This window comes from Eubalaena glacialis, chromosome 8, assembly GCF_028564815.1.
Source record: "Eubalaena glacialis isolate mEubGla1 chromosome 8, mEubGla1.1.hap2.+ XY, whole genome shotgun sequence".
In the NCBI taxonomy this organism is placed as follows: Eukaryota; Metazoa; Chordata; class Mammalia; order Artiodactyla; family Balaenidae; genus Eubalaena; species Eubalaena glacialis.
In genome coordinates this window covers 71,589,125-71,607,334 of record NC_083723.1, presented here as the reverse complement: position 1 = coordinate 71,607,334, position 18,210 = coordinate 71,589,125, and the positions used below count along the sequence as shown (strand labels likewise).

Below are 18,210 nucleotides of genomic sequence, written 5' to 3'. Positions count from 1 at the left end.
CACCTGGAGGGCTTGTGAAAACAAAGGTTGCTGGGCCCCAGCCCAAGCGCTTCTGATCTAGTCGGTCTGGGGTGAGGCCCAAGAATTTGCACTTCCAAAAAGGTCACCTTTTTGGATACTGCTGGTCCAAGAACCACATTTCCAAAACCACTTATTTAGCCTATTTGGCAAACATTGCAGCTGAATTCAATATATTTTTTTTTTCTTCCCTCCTTGGTAGAAAAACACCACCAGAGTCACAAGACTTCCTCTGGAGTAATACCCCTCATACTTTTTAGCTGTTTGATGTTAGACAAATAAATTTACCACTGCATCTCAGTTATCTCTTATCGTGAGGAATAAAAAGGTAACACAAGGAAGAGGTTTGGTCCTGTAATTGGCACACAATAGGCCTGCATTAAACATCTGTGCACTTTGATCACCTTGCCATGATCCCCCTCTGTGACCTACAGATGAATCTGCTGAGGTCTAGACTAGTTCCCCAAATTTACTACATGAACAAAACTTCATTTGGTTAAAACAAACAAACAAACAGACCAGCTAGAAATGGCTGACATTAATACCTTATTATTACAAAATACCTCTTTTGTATTTTGTATTAATACAAAATACCTCTTTTTCTTGTGAGCTAGCACGTAGCTACGTTTTGAATATAACATGTCCAGTGGGAAAATATTCAGCTTCCCAACTCACATTTTCCCATGGAAATAAAAATAGAAGACAAAGAGAGATTAGATTATGATTAGGCTCTCTGTTTAATTTTGACCAGGCTGAATTTAGTACCCAGGTCTGGATTATTTTCCTGGCAGATCTTTATTATATTGTTTGGCTATTTCTTATGACCTGAAAATCAAACAAATGAACCACAGACTTTCAGACTCAGAGGGGCCCTGGAGGTCATCTAGCCCACCCACCCATTCTAGGAATGCCACTGAAAACATCTACAGTGTGTAGTGGTCCAGTCTCTTCTTGGACACCCATTAAGAAAGCACTATTTTCATGAACCCTGATCCTCTCTTCAGATAACTCTAATCATTAGATTTTTTTTTTTTGCCTTTGAGCAAAAATCTTTATTTCTGTAATTTTAATATCTTTGGTTCTGCTCTCTATAGTGCCTGAATATGTCTAACCTCTCCTCTGCATGACAGCATTTAAAGTATTCTGAAATGGCACAGACATCTTTCTTGCCTGTGCCTTTTCAGTCTAAACATTCTGTTTTTTCAACCCACCATCAAAATTTCCATATACTTAACAGCCCTGGTCCTCCTCTTGTGGAAAAGTCCACCTTGAGGATGTTTCCTCACACGAGAAAACCATAACGTGCTTCATGTTTGCCACATCCTCTCATCGCCAACAAAAACAAAATAAATTGTACGAACACTGGAGTGTTCCTTTCCAAACAGAGTTTCCAAGAGCCGGAAGCTACAACCACACGCAACTACATTGTAAGCACTGAGAAGGCAGTTTCAGGACATGCTTGGAAGTGGGAGCCACAGGCAGGTGGAGCTGGATACCATGTTCCTACTTGAAAGAGGGATGCTAGGCTGCCACTTAAATCATCCAAGACCCGAACCGTTTCTTTCCAAGGGAGACAGAGTGAAACAAAAGGTATTTCTTACTTTCTACGAAACATTTCTGCAAATATGCAACCAACACTCCAGAGGTCCACAGGGGTGGCGTAGCTGGACTGAAGCAAGACTTCTGGAGCTCTGTACCACAGCGTGACGACCTGAAACGGCAAACGGAGCGGAGTGTTACTGAGGGAGATGGCTGTTTGCTTGACTCCTCATCCCGGGTGGTTTAATGCCAAGACTCAGCTGGGAAAGAACTCCTAAAATCGCATGGGGGACACAGATAGAAGCAGTAAGTAACCAGGACTCATCACTGACAGGCCAGGAAATTACATCATCCCCACAACCTGGGTTCCCGCCTCAGACTCTGGGTGTCTTACTAGTATGATAAAATAACTGAGTTTCAGAAAGCAAAAGCAAAGACTTAAACAAACCCTTACCTTAAAACAATTATTTCTTTCTTAAGGAGCTTTAAAAAACAATACATGGAAAACAGATGATGGCAACGATTTCAGCTCAATTCCCACGTCAGCAATTTTGGGAAACTGGAAGATTATTCCAGTGGCTGCTGGATGGCGACCTTGAAGTCTACAGAGCACCCGAACAAGTCAAAACTACTCTTATCATGAGACTGTGGGGAATCAAAATAAAGCCCCCTTCAATGCCACTCTTTCCAGAAAACAAAACATGAAGAACTTGAGAGAGAATGTATAACCCAATTGTTTATACCATGTGTAAAAAGTCATCCAGAGGAAGAGAATGGGAAGAACCCCATTTAATACTGAGCACTGTATAATAATAGATAAAACAAACACAACCATATCATTAAGGCTCCACATTTATAAGAGTATATAGGGGTTCAAGTGCTTCTTTTTTGTGGGGAGCAGAAATTCTATGGATGTCTGAAACGAAGGTGTATAAAGGAATTCAATACATAAATCTATTATATAAGCATTTTATATTATTCAGATTCTTTTTATCATTACTTATTGTTTTACTTAATTGTACTTTCACTGATGTCTAAATTTCCTGAAATTCTGTTTATGTACTTTGATGCTATAGTACTTAGTGCTTGAAGACTGCACTAGCAATTCTCAAAAAAAAATGATTGCCATCAATTTCCTTCTTTCCTTATACGCACACTCCTCTCATTAAGGATTGGAGTTTAGTTCACTTTCCATTGAATCTGAGTTGGCCTTAGTGACTTGCTTGACCAACAGAATATGGTGGAAGTAACATCTGAGACTACCAAAGCTAGGTCATAGGAAGCCTGGTTGCCTGGGCCTTTTTGAATGCTTGCTCTTGAGATGCTTCCTCTTGGAACCCAGCTGCTATGCAATGAGAAGCCCACAAAGATGTTCCAATCGACAGCCCCAGCTGAGCTCTCAGCTGAAAGGCCATGTGAGTGAGCCATCTTGGACATTCCAGCCTGACTGGTCCCCCAGGTGACTGTGGCCCCTTCCAATGTCACATGGAGCAGAAGAGCTGCCCAGTTGAGTCCAGTCAACTCACAGGATTGTGAGCGACCATAAAGTACCTCCATATCCTTCCCACACGAGACCACACCACTGGCTCTCAACCTTGACTGTACATCAGAATCATCCATGGCGCTTTAGAAAAACACATGTGTCTGGGCCCTTATCTTGCCCCTAACTGAATTAGATCTCCATGGGTGGGGTCCCTGGAGTTCTTTTTCTTTTCTTCTTCTTCTTTTTTTTTTGTTTAAACTTCTTTAGGTAACCCTAACCCTTGGCTAGGTTTGAGAACCACTCAATTATACAAACTTATCTTCCAGTTCCTGCCTCCATGCTTTTGTTGACACTGTTCTAGTCTGGGAAGCTCTCCTTTCTCCTTCACAGGTTGAAATTCTGCTTATCCTACAAAGCTCAGTTTTGACATCATCACCTCCCTGAACCAACTGCCACCTAAAAATCATACTTTGTAACATAGTTCATAATATGGGTCCTTCCAGAGGGCATGGACCCAATTTCATCCACCATTATGTCTGTAAATGCCCATCATAATACTGCGCACATAACAATTGTGTTTTAACAAACAAAAAATTGATGATTTTAAGGCAATCATTCCTAGAAGATAAGTGGGCAAAATTCAATTACCAGTCAACCCCCAAAAAGAAGATACTCACTACTTTTGTTAAGAAGAGTGTCCAATTCTGGGCGCTAGTTTTTAGTTACATAATTTATTTCTGCTTTACTAATATTTCTAGCTGGAGGAACACTTCCCTATTTCTCTAATACACTGCATATCAAAGTGCAGGGGCAAACTGTCCATAAAGTTCCAGTCCAGTGGTTTACAGACATACACAGATATTGTGAGATCACATATTGATCTTCTCACTTCAGTTCGAAATAAAGTCTAACATCATATGAGATGAAAAGTTTAATCCGAATACAGCATGATTTTAAGCTGTTCTAAAGAGTCTGTGATTTCTGATTGATTACCCATTCTAAAACACTTGAGTAGCACTATCTTCATTTTCAGTACTTTAATCAGGGATACTTATTATGATCATCAAATAAGTGTTTAGACAACTAAAATAATAAGAAAAATATTGATATATTAAAGAAGTTTCCTTCTATTCCTTTTAAAATTTAGTGACCACTCAAAATGGGTAACAGATTTTTATCAAATGCTTTTTAAAATGTCTATTAATAATGACCATTTGATCACTCTTTTATTCTATTAATGATATATTAATTACATTAATAGATTTCCCAATATTGTACCATCCTTCCCTTCTTGGAATAAATCATTCCTAATCATGGTTTATTATTCTTTTACTAGACCTTTGGATTCTATTTGTTAATATTTATTTTAGGACATTAACTTATACTGATGAATGAGACTGATCTATAGTATTTTTGTGTGTAATTTTTCATGTTTGGTATTAAGGATATGCAGACTTTCCATCCTTTTCTATATTCTGGAATATTTTAAATGACATAATAATCAGTCCTTTGAAAGGACTCATAAAACCATCTGGATCTGGATCTTTCCTAGCATTATGTCTTTAACAATCTCGTGAATTTCTTATTGGTAGTTAGTCTGTTCAGGTTTCGACTTCTTTTTGAGTCAATTTTGGTAATAATATGGAATTTCCCTATGAAACTCTTTAATCAGATTTTAAAATGTATTGGCTTAAATTTGTACATAGTATTTCTTGTAATTATTTTAATCTCATCTATTTTCTTGGTTTTCTGAGAAAGAAAATTTTTTTCTCTTTATATCAATCAGGTTTGTCAGGAGTTTAGCTATATTATTTATTTAAAAGAAACTGACTTCAAGATTTATTTCTATTTTGGGAGGATTACTGTTTTATTTAATAATTTGTTGACATCTACTTTTATCTTTTTGAATCCCCCCTCTTAGTTTCTTTGTTTTTTAAAATTTATTTCTGAGTTGAAACTTGGGTAATTTATTATTTTAGTTTTGATTAATGATAGAACATTTAGTTATATATTATTAAATAAACCGTCCTCATTTTTGTTCAGCTTTAAATAATATGTAATTTACCTTTAATTTTCTCTTTAATCCAAGAATAAACTAATTTGAAGAATTATTTAGAAAAGAGTTTTAAAATTTCCATATGATCAGATTATTTATGGTTAACTGTTAGTTGCTGTATTTCTAGTCTTATTGCATCACAGCCAGAGAATGTAACGTGTAGAATTTCTTTTCTTTTTTTTTAAAGATTTATTTATTATTTATTTTATTTTTGGCTGCGTTGAGTCTTAGTTGTGGCACGAAGGATCTTCATTGAGGCATGCGGGCTCTTCGTTGTGGTGCACGGGCTTCTCTCTAGTTGTGGCGTGTGGTTTTTCTCTTCTCTAATTGTGGCGTGCAGGCTCCAGGGCGAGTGGGCTCTGTAGTTTGCAGCACGCAGGCTCTCTAGTTGAGGCGCACGAGCTCAGTAGTTGTGGCACTCGGGCTTAGTTGCCCAGCAGCATGTGGGATCTTAGTTCCCTGACCAGGGATCGAACCCAGCGTCCCCTGCATTGCAAGGTGGATTCTTTACCACTGGACCAACAGGGAAGTCCCTAGAATTTCTTTTCTTTATGACTATGCACATAACTGGCTTTTGTTCTGTAGGGTGTAAGGAGAATACTCTCTTTTAAGAGTAAAGTTCTTTATTAATCAGAGTTTGTCTCATACAGATCCTTACTTATATTCTTCTATACTTTATTTGTCAAACTTTGAAAGAGAATTGAGTTTGTGTTTTCCTTCCCCCAGAATCTCCTTGTACTTCTAAGGGTTTCTGCCTTATACACATTGGCCTTATGTTTTGGAAAATAAAATTTATTACAAAAAAATATTCAGATAATAAAAATTTAGATGATGTCTAAGATACAAAGTAAATACACAAATGCTAGTAAATCAGTTACAAAATATAATGGAAAAAGGATCCCATTCATATAGTAACAAAAAAAAAATGTGAAACACTGAGGAATTTAAAAACAGCAAGATCTATATAAATAAAATGATATACTATTATTGAAGAACATAAAATAAAAGCTAAATAAATGGTGAGACAGACCATGACTAAGATGGGAAAAAGCCATATCACAAAGATAATCATTATTCCTGTATTAACACAAAAATTTAAGACAATCCAGTGATTTGGGGGAGTAAGTTAACTTTGACAATCAGGTACCTCTGGCAGAGTAACACTTAGAAGAGCCAAAAATAGTTTGAGAAATAAGGATGAGGGGGATTTGTCCTCTGTCACAAAAATATACTCTAAGATACAGCAAATAAAATAGTAGGTGCTAACAGATTAAAAAAAGAATAAAGTCCAGCAAGATAATGAGATACTTATTTACAAGGTGACATTTACAAGATATTTATAAGATATGCTTATAGGTGGTCTCTCTTTCATCTTAGAGAGAAAATGCACTAGAATATGTGAAAGCAAGACAACTGGCCACCCATTTGGAAGAATGTAAGTTTGATCTCTGCTTTACACCATGTATAAGAAGAAACTGTATAGATGCAAGACCTAAATGTAAGGAGAGCTAGAAAAATGTATTAGAAGAAAACGTAAGAGGACCTTGGGATGTGGAGGCCTTTCTCAGCATCATGGGAAATCTAGAAGCTTGAGATGAAAAGATTTATAGATCCAGCTATTTAAAACTGAAATCCTGGACTTCCCTGGTGGCACAGTGGTTAAGAATCCACCTGCCAATGCAGGGGACACGGGTTTGAGCCCTGGTCTGGGAAGATCCCACATGCCGTGGAGCAACTAAGCTGGTGCACCACAACTACTGAGCCTGCGCTCTAGAGCCCGCGAGCCACAACTAGTGAAGCCCGCGTGCCTAGAGCCCGAGCTCCGCAACAAGAGAAGTCACCACAATGAGAAGCCCGTGCACCGCAACAAAGAGTAGCCCCCGCTCACCGCAACTAGAGAAAGCCTGCGGGCAGCAACGAAGACCCAACGCAGCCAAAAATAAATAAGTAAATAAATTTATTAAAAAAAACAAAACCAAAAAACAAACCAAAAAACCCAGAAATTTTCTTCAGCAAACACTGTAAATACAGTAAAGGAAAGGATAAATGACAACCTGGGAGAAAACATCTAAAACAAATTACATCAATAAAACAATACAACAGAAAAATGGATAAAAAATATGAAAAGACAATTCAAAAGAAGCAAAAACTATCAAAGATACTCAATCTCATAAAAAGAAAGGAAGAAAAGAAAGAAAGGAGAGAAGAAGGAAAGAAAGGAAGGAAGGAAGAAAGGAAGAAAGCCATCACAATAAGAGGGTATCATTTTTGCCTGATTGGCAGAAAGGACAGAATGACACTATTCAGGGTTGGTCATGGTATGGGAACTCTGTAAGTTTTATTTTATTTATTTATTTATAATTTTTATTTTACATTGGAGTATAGTTAATTCACAATGCTGTGTTAGTTTCAAGTGTACAGCAAAGTGTTTCAGTTATACATATACATGTATCTACTCTTTTTCAAATTCTTTTCCCATTTAGGTTATTACAGAATATTGAGCAGTGTTCCCTGTGCTATACAGTAGGTCTCTGTTGGTTATCTATTTTATTTTTTTAAACTTTTAAAAAATTTATTTATTTAATTAATTTATTTTTCATCTGCATTGGGTCTTCATTGCTGCATGCAGGCTTTCTCTAGTTGCAGCGAGCGGGGGCTACTCTTCATTGCGGTGCACGGGCTTCTCATTGCGGTGGCTTCTCTTGTTGCGGAGCACGGGCTCTAGGCACACGGGCTTCCACAGTTGCAGCACGTGGGCTCAGTAGATGTGGCACTCGGGCCCTAGAGCTCGTGGTCTTCCGTAGTTGCAGCGTGTGGGCTTCTCCTTGTGGTGGCTTCTCTTGTTGTGGAGCACGGGCTCTAGGCGTGCAGGCTTCAGTAGTTGTGGCTTGCGGGCTCAGCAGTTGTGGCTTGTGGGCTCTAGAGGGCAGGCTCAGTAGTTGTGGCGCACGGGCTTAGTTGCTCCGCAGCATGTGGGATCTTCGTGGACCAGGGCTCGAACCCGTGTCCCCTGCATTGGCAGGCAGATTCTTAACCACTGTGCCACCAGGGAAGCCCCTGGTTACCTATTTTAAATACAGCAGTGTGTACACGTCAATCCCAAGCTCCCAATCTATCCCTTCCCCCCACCTTCCCCCTGGTAACCATAAGTTCATGGGAACCCTGTATGTTTTAAATTGCAAATTGGCACAATCTTTTTAGAGGACAGTCTGGTGGTATCTATGAAATTAATAGTCCCCATGTCTCTGAAGCAGAGTTCCATTCGTGGGAATTTATCCTATAGAAATATTCAGACTAGTATACAAAGAGGTACTCACAAGGATGTTTACTCCACAGTAATTCCCAATAGGGGAATATTATTCAGCCATCAAAAAAGATGAGCTAGTTCTCACCCTGCTCATTCCTGCTCACATAAAAAGATGTCCATGATACACTGTTAAGTGAATAGAGAAGTTCTGGAGCAGTACGAAATATTTTCCAATTGTTATTAACAGATTACGTGTCAGTGTAAATATAATAATCATTTATGCATACAAAAATGTCTGCCAGGATTCTATACATAGACATCAAGCTTTAAGTGGACAGCTGTCATGGAAACATGGCAGTGTGGGAGATGGCAAGTAGAAAGGAAAGGAAGGGCTGGACGACAATTTCAGAGGCACAAGATCAGTCAGCTGCTGTCGGTAAGCACATTTTATAGCTGAGAAAACAATTTCAGAGAGGTTGGGTAATTTAGCCAGGGTCATGGAGTTGACACGTGGAAGAGCTGGGATTCTCCCTGGGACTGATTTCAACCTTGTGCTCCTTCCTCAACATCCAACACGGCACCTTTCATTCAGCATTCCAAACATCCACAAATCAACAGACAAACATACAGGTTGTAACTAAAGAACCAACCGAAAAAGAATTTAAACTTACTTGGAAATATTTTAACATGAACTTTTAAAAGAGATTACAAATCTCAAAAATGCAGCTATCCTTTGGGGTTAAATGATTTCCTTAAAAAAAGGTTTAAGAAAAAGGTTTCTATAACTTCAAAACTTACTTCTGAACCACAACAGTGCTCTGTATGGTGTGACATGTAGTCATCAAATTCCCATTTGATAACTTCAATGAAAGTTAAGATTTAAAAATCTCTTTGGTATCCCTAAGAGTTTTGCTTGGTTTATGTGTAAATCATTGTAATAAGGTGAGAGGAATTAGATTCATTTATTAGGTTTATGTTTACACTCTATTTGAACTATCAGCGTTTGTCTAAAGAGACATCTTTTTGGTTTAACCCTTGTAGAATTCAATATGCTTCAATTCCAAAGTAAGTATGAATTGTACATTTCTAGTTAATTCTCCAACACTGCCTAGAGCCTACATTTAAAATAACAAATTACTGCCTTTTGCAGTATACATAAATCTAATAGTTGTTCCCTATGTATATAATATTATCTCATGTATCAAGAGCTTCCCCAGTTTTAATTTGCTAATTTATGTGGCTGGTCCATTCTCTAACCCAGAGTCCCTCAATCCTTACTTTAAGTCACTGTAATTTAAAATATCTCAAATAATGACAATTTCCATAATTTCCAAGTTTTTGAGAACAAATTATAACAAGTTTCCTGGGCAGTAAAATATAAATTCTGTTTCCTTAGGAACTATTATAGTTCTGTACCTCTAAAAACTTCTGATGGAAGACTGCCTAACTTAAAACCAGTTAAGTCACAGGTAAGAAGATTTATTAATTTTTAATTGAAAGTTTTATAAGAATAGGCAAAATTGATAAAAATGTTTCAAGGTTTTAGGGCATGAAGTAATATGGAACGTTTTCAACAATGTAATCAATTAACTTCTACCTACATGTTCTCTAAGTTTAATGATTCTACATATCCTTAAACACAAAATATAATGGTCAAAAGACATGTTGAGGGAAACAATGAATACAATGTATAAAGATCAACACTTAGAAATCTATGACAAAGGTGGCTTCTAATGGTAACAGTGCAGTTGTCTACTAAGCAAAGTTAACAATAGGAGCTATGGACAGAGTTCGGTGGTTGGAGCCAGCTGGAACCAAAGCAAATACTATGTTTATTACAATCATTACAGGTATTAACAGCCTCTAGAGGTGCTGAATGGATTTGGCAACAGGAGGGGGAGCGGAAGATGGGGGAGGTCAAGGATATTTACACAAGTGGATGTATCTGTTTAAACTGCTTTGATCTCTATTCACATTTTTTTGAAACAGTTCAATAACAGTATAAGATAAAGTAGAGCCAAGGCCAACTCTGACTCAAAATACATGTCAGAGTAACGCATTCTTACTTAATATTAGATTTTACAGTCTTTTATTCGTGCACCCTTTCACCAAGATCCTGAAAACCTTAGTAGATGTTATCTGAATCATCCTTATTCTATGGCGACATGCCTTCAAGAGCAGAAAAGCATGGTATGCACATTGTGCTGGTTATCTTCCTTTTGCCTCTCTGGATGGGCCCAGTGCTCACAGGTGGATCTGCATCTACCATTTGCCTCCAGCTTCTTACTGGGTTTGGCCAACGGGAAGCCTAGGCAGGAGAAGAGTGAGGCTGAGTCTTCAACACCTTGATTTCCTCCCAGCAAGGTTGTCCAGAGCTGGCAGTGCTGCCATCACAAAGTCAATGTCCATCCCGGGCAGCCCACTCTACCCGACTCCAGTAGCTGCTCCCCATCTTCCTTTCAAGCCCGGGAATGGTAACAGCCTGATGCAACTAACACTCAAGTTAGTACCATTCGCTGGGCTTCCCCTAAATCCACTTCTTTGTAAATCTTGTCTCTGTAAACAAACCTTCCTTGAAGTGTCTTATTTTGAGTGTGCCATCTATTTCCTGTTGGGACCCTGACTAAGACATCCAGTTTGCAGATGAAGAAACTAGCGTGGGTGGCGACTTCTTCTCAGCTTTCACATCTGTCAAAGAGGACATTTAGACTGGATGATCTATAAGGTGACTTCTGTTAGCATTCTAAGAGGCCCTAAATGATGTGGCAATGGTAATGAAGATTTTAAAAATGCATATACTGTACAGAATCAAGACATCCTTGCCTGCCCTTTGGTTTAGTGATTACTTATGGGGGGGGGGGACCAGTGTGGTGATTCTTCTTCTGGGGCTGACTTCAACAAGTCTCAAATGTAAACTTCTGTAATGATTTCTGAGAAATATGGAATAACTCAGGATTTTTATATTGTCAAAGTGAAGGCTTTCTAAGCTGTTCTCTGAGCTGTTTATTTGCTTCACACCAGTATAAAAGTCTCTAGTATGTATGTTCCTTCCCTCCAGAAGACTTCTATGCTTTTGCAAAGTGAAAATCAATATTGGTGGTAATGGGCTTCCCTGGTGGCGCAGTGGTTAAGAATCTGCCTGCCAATGCAGGGGACACGGGTTCGAGCCCCGGTCTGGGAAGATCCCACATGCCACGGAGCAACTAAGCCCGCGAGCCACAACTACTGAGCCCGTGTGCTAGAACTACTGAAGCCCACGCGCGTAGAGCCCATGCTCTGCAACAAGAGAAGCCACCACAATGAGAAGCCCACGCAATGCAACGAAGAGTAGCCCCTGCTCGCCACAAATAGAGAAAGCCCACGTGCAGCAACGAAGACCCAATGCAGCCAAAAATAAATTAAAAAAAAAAATTTGTGGTAATTTCACTGACTTTTCCTAAAGGGTCTCAAAATTCAGTTCTTTAAAATCAGACATTTAAATTAAGATATCATAAACAATCAGAATTTTAATTCTTCCCAGCACAGTCTTGTCATTATAAGGCCAGTGAAATGGGAACTATTAAAAGAGTTAAATACCAATAAAAGTTAACACACAAAGTACTTTGCAACAAATAATAATGGAGTCCTCTCAACTGGATGCATTTTCTGACCTAAAGGCCAGAAAAAGATGTTTTGATACATGACAAAAAATGGCCGAAGTCTACACAAAAATGAGATTCTCAGCCCTGAGCCAATTACGATCATGGCCTCTGCTGTGCATCTACTACCAGCAGGAAGGCTATCTGTCCTTCCAGAACCTCAGCTGTGCAAGACTCTCCTGGGGCCACTGGCTCCCATTTAGATGTGCTGATTTCCAACTACCTGGCCACTGCTTCTGTGGGTCTCTCTGTGGGACATTCTTTCTTTGAGTCTCTGCTGTTCTGAATTCTCACATATCACTTCCTCCAGGAAGCCTTTCCTGATCTCTCAGCTAGAAGTGATCGCTCGCCCCTGAACTTCCGCTGCACTTCTATAGCTCTTGACCCTTTCTATTTTCCATTACAGTCATTCAATTCACCAGCCACAGTATATATATAGTGTCATGCATGGAGGGTGCTCACCAATTATCTGATGATTGGATACATGAATGAACCACAGGGAACTAACTCCTGGGGGCAGTGCTGATGGTGGACAGAGGCAGTCCTCTAGCCTGGAGAATATGGCGACAACAATGTCTAATAATAATTGAGGACCTTTCAGTAATCATGAATTTTTAAAAAAGGAACTGGATCTGTGGAGGGAGGTGAGGCTGAACCTGATTTGATTCAGAGGACGCATAAGAAGACTCAAAGGGCAATGGCAGAGGGAAAATAAGCTGAGATAGCAATGAAGGGAGTCGCTGGGGAAGAGGTACTCAGCAGACAGAGGCCTGCGTCCTGTGTCCAAGGGGGTATGACAATGACCCACTGAAGGATGAATGAAGGTGGAGTTCAAGGATCCAGGCTCTGACCTCTCATGATATCAGTGGCACTGACCATCTCTTTCTGAGCCTTATACCTCTCTCTCATTTTGTTAATGTCTAAGCAGATCTACCTAAAAAAGGTGTTACTCTAGACATCAAGCCTTTAAAGGTCCAAGTGAACTTCAATTCATCATGTGAGTGCCCACTCTATGAGAGGTACCCTGTTAGTCCTGGATGGGGTGGTCACAAACTAGAAAAGCAGCAAGTCAAATCAGCTGGCTGAAGGAGAACTTGGGGTGGGTGGGTTGGGTCTGTGTAGTGATATAAGTGCAGAATGCCAGGGTCCTGTCCTAGTGACTTTCCAGTAACTCCTTGGCGGTCTCTTCCCCAATCAGTCCCTTAAATAATTGTTTCTCTAAGGCTATATCCTCAGGCCATTGCTTTTCTTATGTGATGCACAATTCCTGGGGAGCATCGTTTGTGGATAACCCTCAAGTCCATACTCTGTAGAGTATCTATCACACATATCCAACTGTCTCCTGGATATCACCACTCAGTACTCCCATAGGTACTTCAATTCCAAAATGCACGCTTTGTCTTTCCTCTGAAACATGCTTCTCCTCTTAGATACCCTCTCTCTGACAGCAAAATCACCACCTACCCAGGTTCCCACTCACCCCCACTATCAGGGAAATCACCAGATCCCGACAATTCCACCATGAACCTGTCCTCTCCTGCAGGCCCAACAGCTTCCTCTGGGGTCTCTTCCTACTAGTCTGCCTCCTTCTACTCTGTCCTCTCTACTGTATCTGCAGCTGTGCTCACTCCATTCCTGCTTAAAATCCTTTAACCATTCTTGAGAGCTTTCAGGGTCAAGTTCAAGTGCAGTTGACCCACGGCACCCTCATGATCTGGCTCCCACCCTCTCTCTGGCTTTATTGCCTGTTCCTCCTTCACGGGAAAGCTTCCTCAACCCGCTCAGAGGCTTTATGGTCGTACAAACATGCGTGCTGTGTCATGCCTCGTGGCCTTCTCATACACTGAGACCTTTCTCTGGAATGTCCTCTCATCACCCCATTCTTAATTCTTGTGAATCTTGCCCTGCCTAGTCCTCCCAATTACATGGAAACATAGCGCTTATCACACTGTATCCCATTCACTGTGTACTTACTGCCTACTAGACCTAAAATCAGCCCTTTGAGAGTAGAGACTGTTTCTAAGTAGACTTTTCATCCCCAGCACCTGGCAAAGCATTGCGTCTGCTCCAAAACTGTATGCATAGCCAGAAGACAGCAGAATGAAGGGTTACAGATTTAGGAGGGATAACCTAGGGCAGGATGCAGGGGTTTCTAGTATAGCAGAAATTTACAGACCAATGGTCATGCCCCCATACCCACACAAGGCATTCTGCGAGCCCACCAACATTATCTTTAATCAACAGATGACTTTTTAATAAAGTGTGAGGACCATTTTATTTTCGAAAAGTGAAGTTTTAAAATGCTTGAAGGGCCCATGTTTTCCTTCAGGCCATATTGTTTAAATTTCATCCTGAACTTGTGAAACTTAAAATAGTTACCACTTGCTAAATGTCTATTATGTTTCAAGTAACAAACTCTCTTTTTAGAAGTACAGTATAGTGTAGTTTTGATTTTGACACTGAACAATCACACACTTGATCTCTCTCTGCCTTCACCATAGAAACCAAGCAAATATTTGTAGACATTCCTTCAACCTTCACAGATAAATAGAAATGAAAATTAGTCTGAACACAGGATACGGCAGGCTGTAGAGCTCATTGTTTCCTTTTAAAAGTTGTTTTTTTAACTCTTAAGAAAATCTATATGCTTTGGGAGGCCACATCATCACTCAAGACTTGGAAGAGAATTTACAAATTGACTTTTTATGAAGAAAACAGATGAATGTCTCTAAAGTCCATGCCTTCTTCCTCCTTGGTTACTATGTTCATCCTTACACAGGCTGCATGTAAAACTATTAAACGAACGCTTGCAACTTATTTGGTTAGTGCAAGTGATGAGGGAAATGGAAGCAGAGTTTTAGAACCTAAGTGCAGGCTCAAACATTCTTCAACATCTTAAAATCTGTGGGCACTACCTTCCTTAAATGGGAAGGATTTGGAGTTCCTCAGCTGGAAGGAACTACCAAGGTACAGTTCATTCTGCAATACCCACTCTCCCCAAAGTTTCTATTTAACACATCTTCATCTAGAAGGTACACAGAGATGCATGCTAACTAACCAATCTGGGTGACCAGAAATGAAGATAAGGTCTACAGAGGATTCTGGAGCTCCCACTATATTTTGTGCTTTAGCTATTAAAGGTAAGAACTAAAGAAAATATGCTCCTGAAGATTAGGATGTTTCATGCTGTTTGTTTAGCAAGATTAAAACTGCAAACAAAAAAGGAGAAGGCCACAACAGAGAGGACTTAGACTGCAGCATTAGGAATTCTGGTTGGAAAGAAGGAAGTATTTTCTGACAAGAAGAACTGTTAAATGTCACATGGATTATTGTGGGGTTTTGTGTTATTTTGTGATCTCGTCTCTAAAAATTTTTCACTTTTACCCCATCTGGGGGTTAAAGAGGTGGGCTAGGGAAGGAGGGAAAGAAAACATCTGTAAGGCACAGAAGATGTAAAGTACTGTACTGGATGGACTTCACCTGTCCCCTTATAGCATCTTCAGTTTAGTGGTATGAAGTGAGTATCAGTGATTCTTTTTTTTTTTTTTAACATCTCTATTGGAATATAATTGCTTTACAATGGTGTGTTAGTTTCTGCTTTATAACAAAGTGAATCAGCTATATGTATACATATATCCTCATATCCCCTCCCTCTTGCGTCTCCCTCCCACCCTCCCTATCCTACCCCTCTAGGTGGTCACAAAGCACCGAGCTGATCTCCCTGTGCGATGCAGCTGCTTCCCACTAGCTATCTATTTTACATTTGGTAGTGTATATATGTCCATGCCACTCTCTCACTTCGTCCCAGCTTACCCTTCCCCCTCCCCGTGTCCCCAAGTCCATTCTCTACGTCTGCGTCTTTTTTCCTGCAGTGACTCTATTTTTAAAGATAAGGAAGCTGAGACTCCAGAAGTTAAGCAACTTGTTCAAGACCCAATCAGCTAGTAAATGGTAGAACCAAGATTTAAAACAGGGTTTATCTGATTCAGATTGACTCTCCTCACTGTGGAGAATGAATAACTGGCTCTTTTTTTTTTTGGTCTTATGCCTAATTACAATTTTAAATGTCTATGTTTCTAAAACAATCATTTCCAGGAATTCCCTGGTGGTCCAGTGGTTAGGACTTGGCACCTTCACTGCTGTGGGCTGGGGTTCGATCCCTTATCGGGGAACTAAGATCCTGTAAACCACGCTGAGCGCCAAAGACAAAAAACAAACACCCCCCCCCCCAAAAACAATCATTTCCATAGCAATGTAAGTTTAACAGAAGAGCTGATAAGAACAAAAGAAATGTTTTTTCCAGGATAATAATACCCTAAAGGATTTCACCAAGATGTCACTGAATGAGGACTCAGGGTCACGGGTGGCGGGCCGGGAAGGCCTCCCTACCCGCAGTGCTCTGTGTGATCACTGGAGGCATGCTTCACGCCGTCCCCCCAGAACATTCCTTCTCTGGGGCCAAGGCAAAGACCTTCCTCCCAAACTTGTTCTTCTTTTGTATTCCCTATCTCTGCAAGTGAAATCCCCCTCTAACCAGTTCCCCAAGCTAGACTCTTCCTCAGACTCACCCCTCATCCATTTACGCAGACACATGTAAAGAGGGTGCCTTCTTAACTTGACAAAAGAGCAAAATGCACAGAGGACTAGAGCTGTGGAAACAGGAGAATGGAAAATACACAGTTTGGACCACCTGGATACTGTCACCCACCATTTTATAACATCGATCTCAAGTAAAAAAAAAAAAAAAAAAATTCACATCACTGGGCATAAGATATTTTCAAGTTTGAAGACTCAGTGTAATTGTATGGATGTGATGACATCATTCTAGATTTTACGATCTGATTTCGAAATTACTAAAAAAGAGATGAGTCTGATAGGTAACATGTGTCCTAGCCCTTTATTTTCTCTTTCTTTCTTTAAAAAACACTTTTCTATGCTTGCAGAATTTTTAATATCTTTGCATCTTCTCTGCGAGGAGGAGAAGGAAAGGATCATCAAAAGGGAATATAGTTCTGTTATTTAAATACGTATAAAATACAGAATTCATTTGCTCTTCATGAGCTGCGATGCTTCTCTTAAAACTGTCTCAGTTTCTAGGAAGAACCACACTAATACCAAGGACTCTGCAGAGTATTTCTAGGTACATCCGCTATCAGGAGAGATACATGTGTGAACATAAAAACCAGCGGAAGGCTTCTCACCTAGGTTCAGGAGCTCAAGCTGTACGTGTGTTCTGGGCAGTGTGGTAGCTGCATATGCAAACACTACTTGAAAGGAAAAGCAACTCTCCGGTTTGGGTATAACTTGGCGTTTACCTCAGAGCTAATTCGAAGAAAGACTGCTTTTCCATTTACAGGCATTTCAAAGAATGTTGCTGCTTTCTAGAAATCTGTCGCAGGTAGCTTCTTTTACCCTTGAAAGTGCTAGGGTTTTGATAAATGGTCTAAAAGTGATTACAATGATATCTAAGGAAACGTGCAGATTACATAAAATATTTTAATTATTCTTCAGTAATTGAAAAGCAGCTTAAATCACCGTTGTAGATGCTTTATATATCGAGGACCCTGATATACGGCAAAAACAGAAGCAGGGCCTAGTGGTGCCTTCTGTGAAGCCTTCCAGAACATTCTGAGAGAGAGAGGCTCCTTGCTCTGTACTTCCACAGCACACTTCTCTTATAGCCCCTGCTGATGTGACCATAAGAATCTGCTTCCACCCCCATCACCCCGACAAGACTCAGTGGCAGCACTGGGCCTTAATTATCTTTGGATCTCCAAAGCCTGGTACAGCGTCTCCCACAGACCAGGCATTCAACGTACGACCAAGAGGTTCTTGCAAATCTTTTCCCAAACTACAAAAACAAAACAAAACCAGGGAAGAAAAAAAAAACATCTGTTTTTAGATTATTCTGAAGGTACAAAAGGTATTTCAGATTCATAAATAAGGAAGCAGAATCAAATTTATACATCATACCTTAGAGGAAATTTCTCGTAAACAGCAAATAAGTTTTAGCTACCTATTGCCACCTCTCCCCTTCTCTCTTTCTCTATCTCCTTACCCCCAACCCTTACATATGTACACACCTAGTTAACCACCACTCAGACCAAGATATAGGACATTCACATCACCACAGAAGGTGGTGTGCCTTTCCTAGTCAATACCATTCCTGTACCACTGTTCTGACTATCATCATCATGGATTAATGCTGCTGGTTCTTCTTGAACTTCAT

The 18,210-nt window shown here is 39.9% G+C and overlaps 1 protein-coding gene across 3 annotated transcripts in view; it reads right to left on the bottom strand.

The window, feature by feature from the left end:
- The window catches only part of CDK6 (cyclin dependent kinase 6), a 221,788-nt gene that overhangs the window by 61,119 nt on the left and 142,459 nt on the right, over positions 1 to 18,210 (bottom strand). For all 3 annotated transcript variants that reach the window (XM_061198564.1, XM_061198563.1, XM_061198565.1), the window contains exon 5: positions 1,620 to 1,729. In XM_061198564.1, coding sequence (XP_061054547.1) covers positions 1,620 to 1,729 — 110 coding nt within the window. The remainder of the gene's footprint in view (positions 1 to 1,619; positions 1,730 to 18,210) is intronic.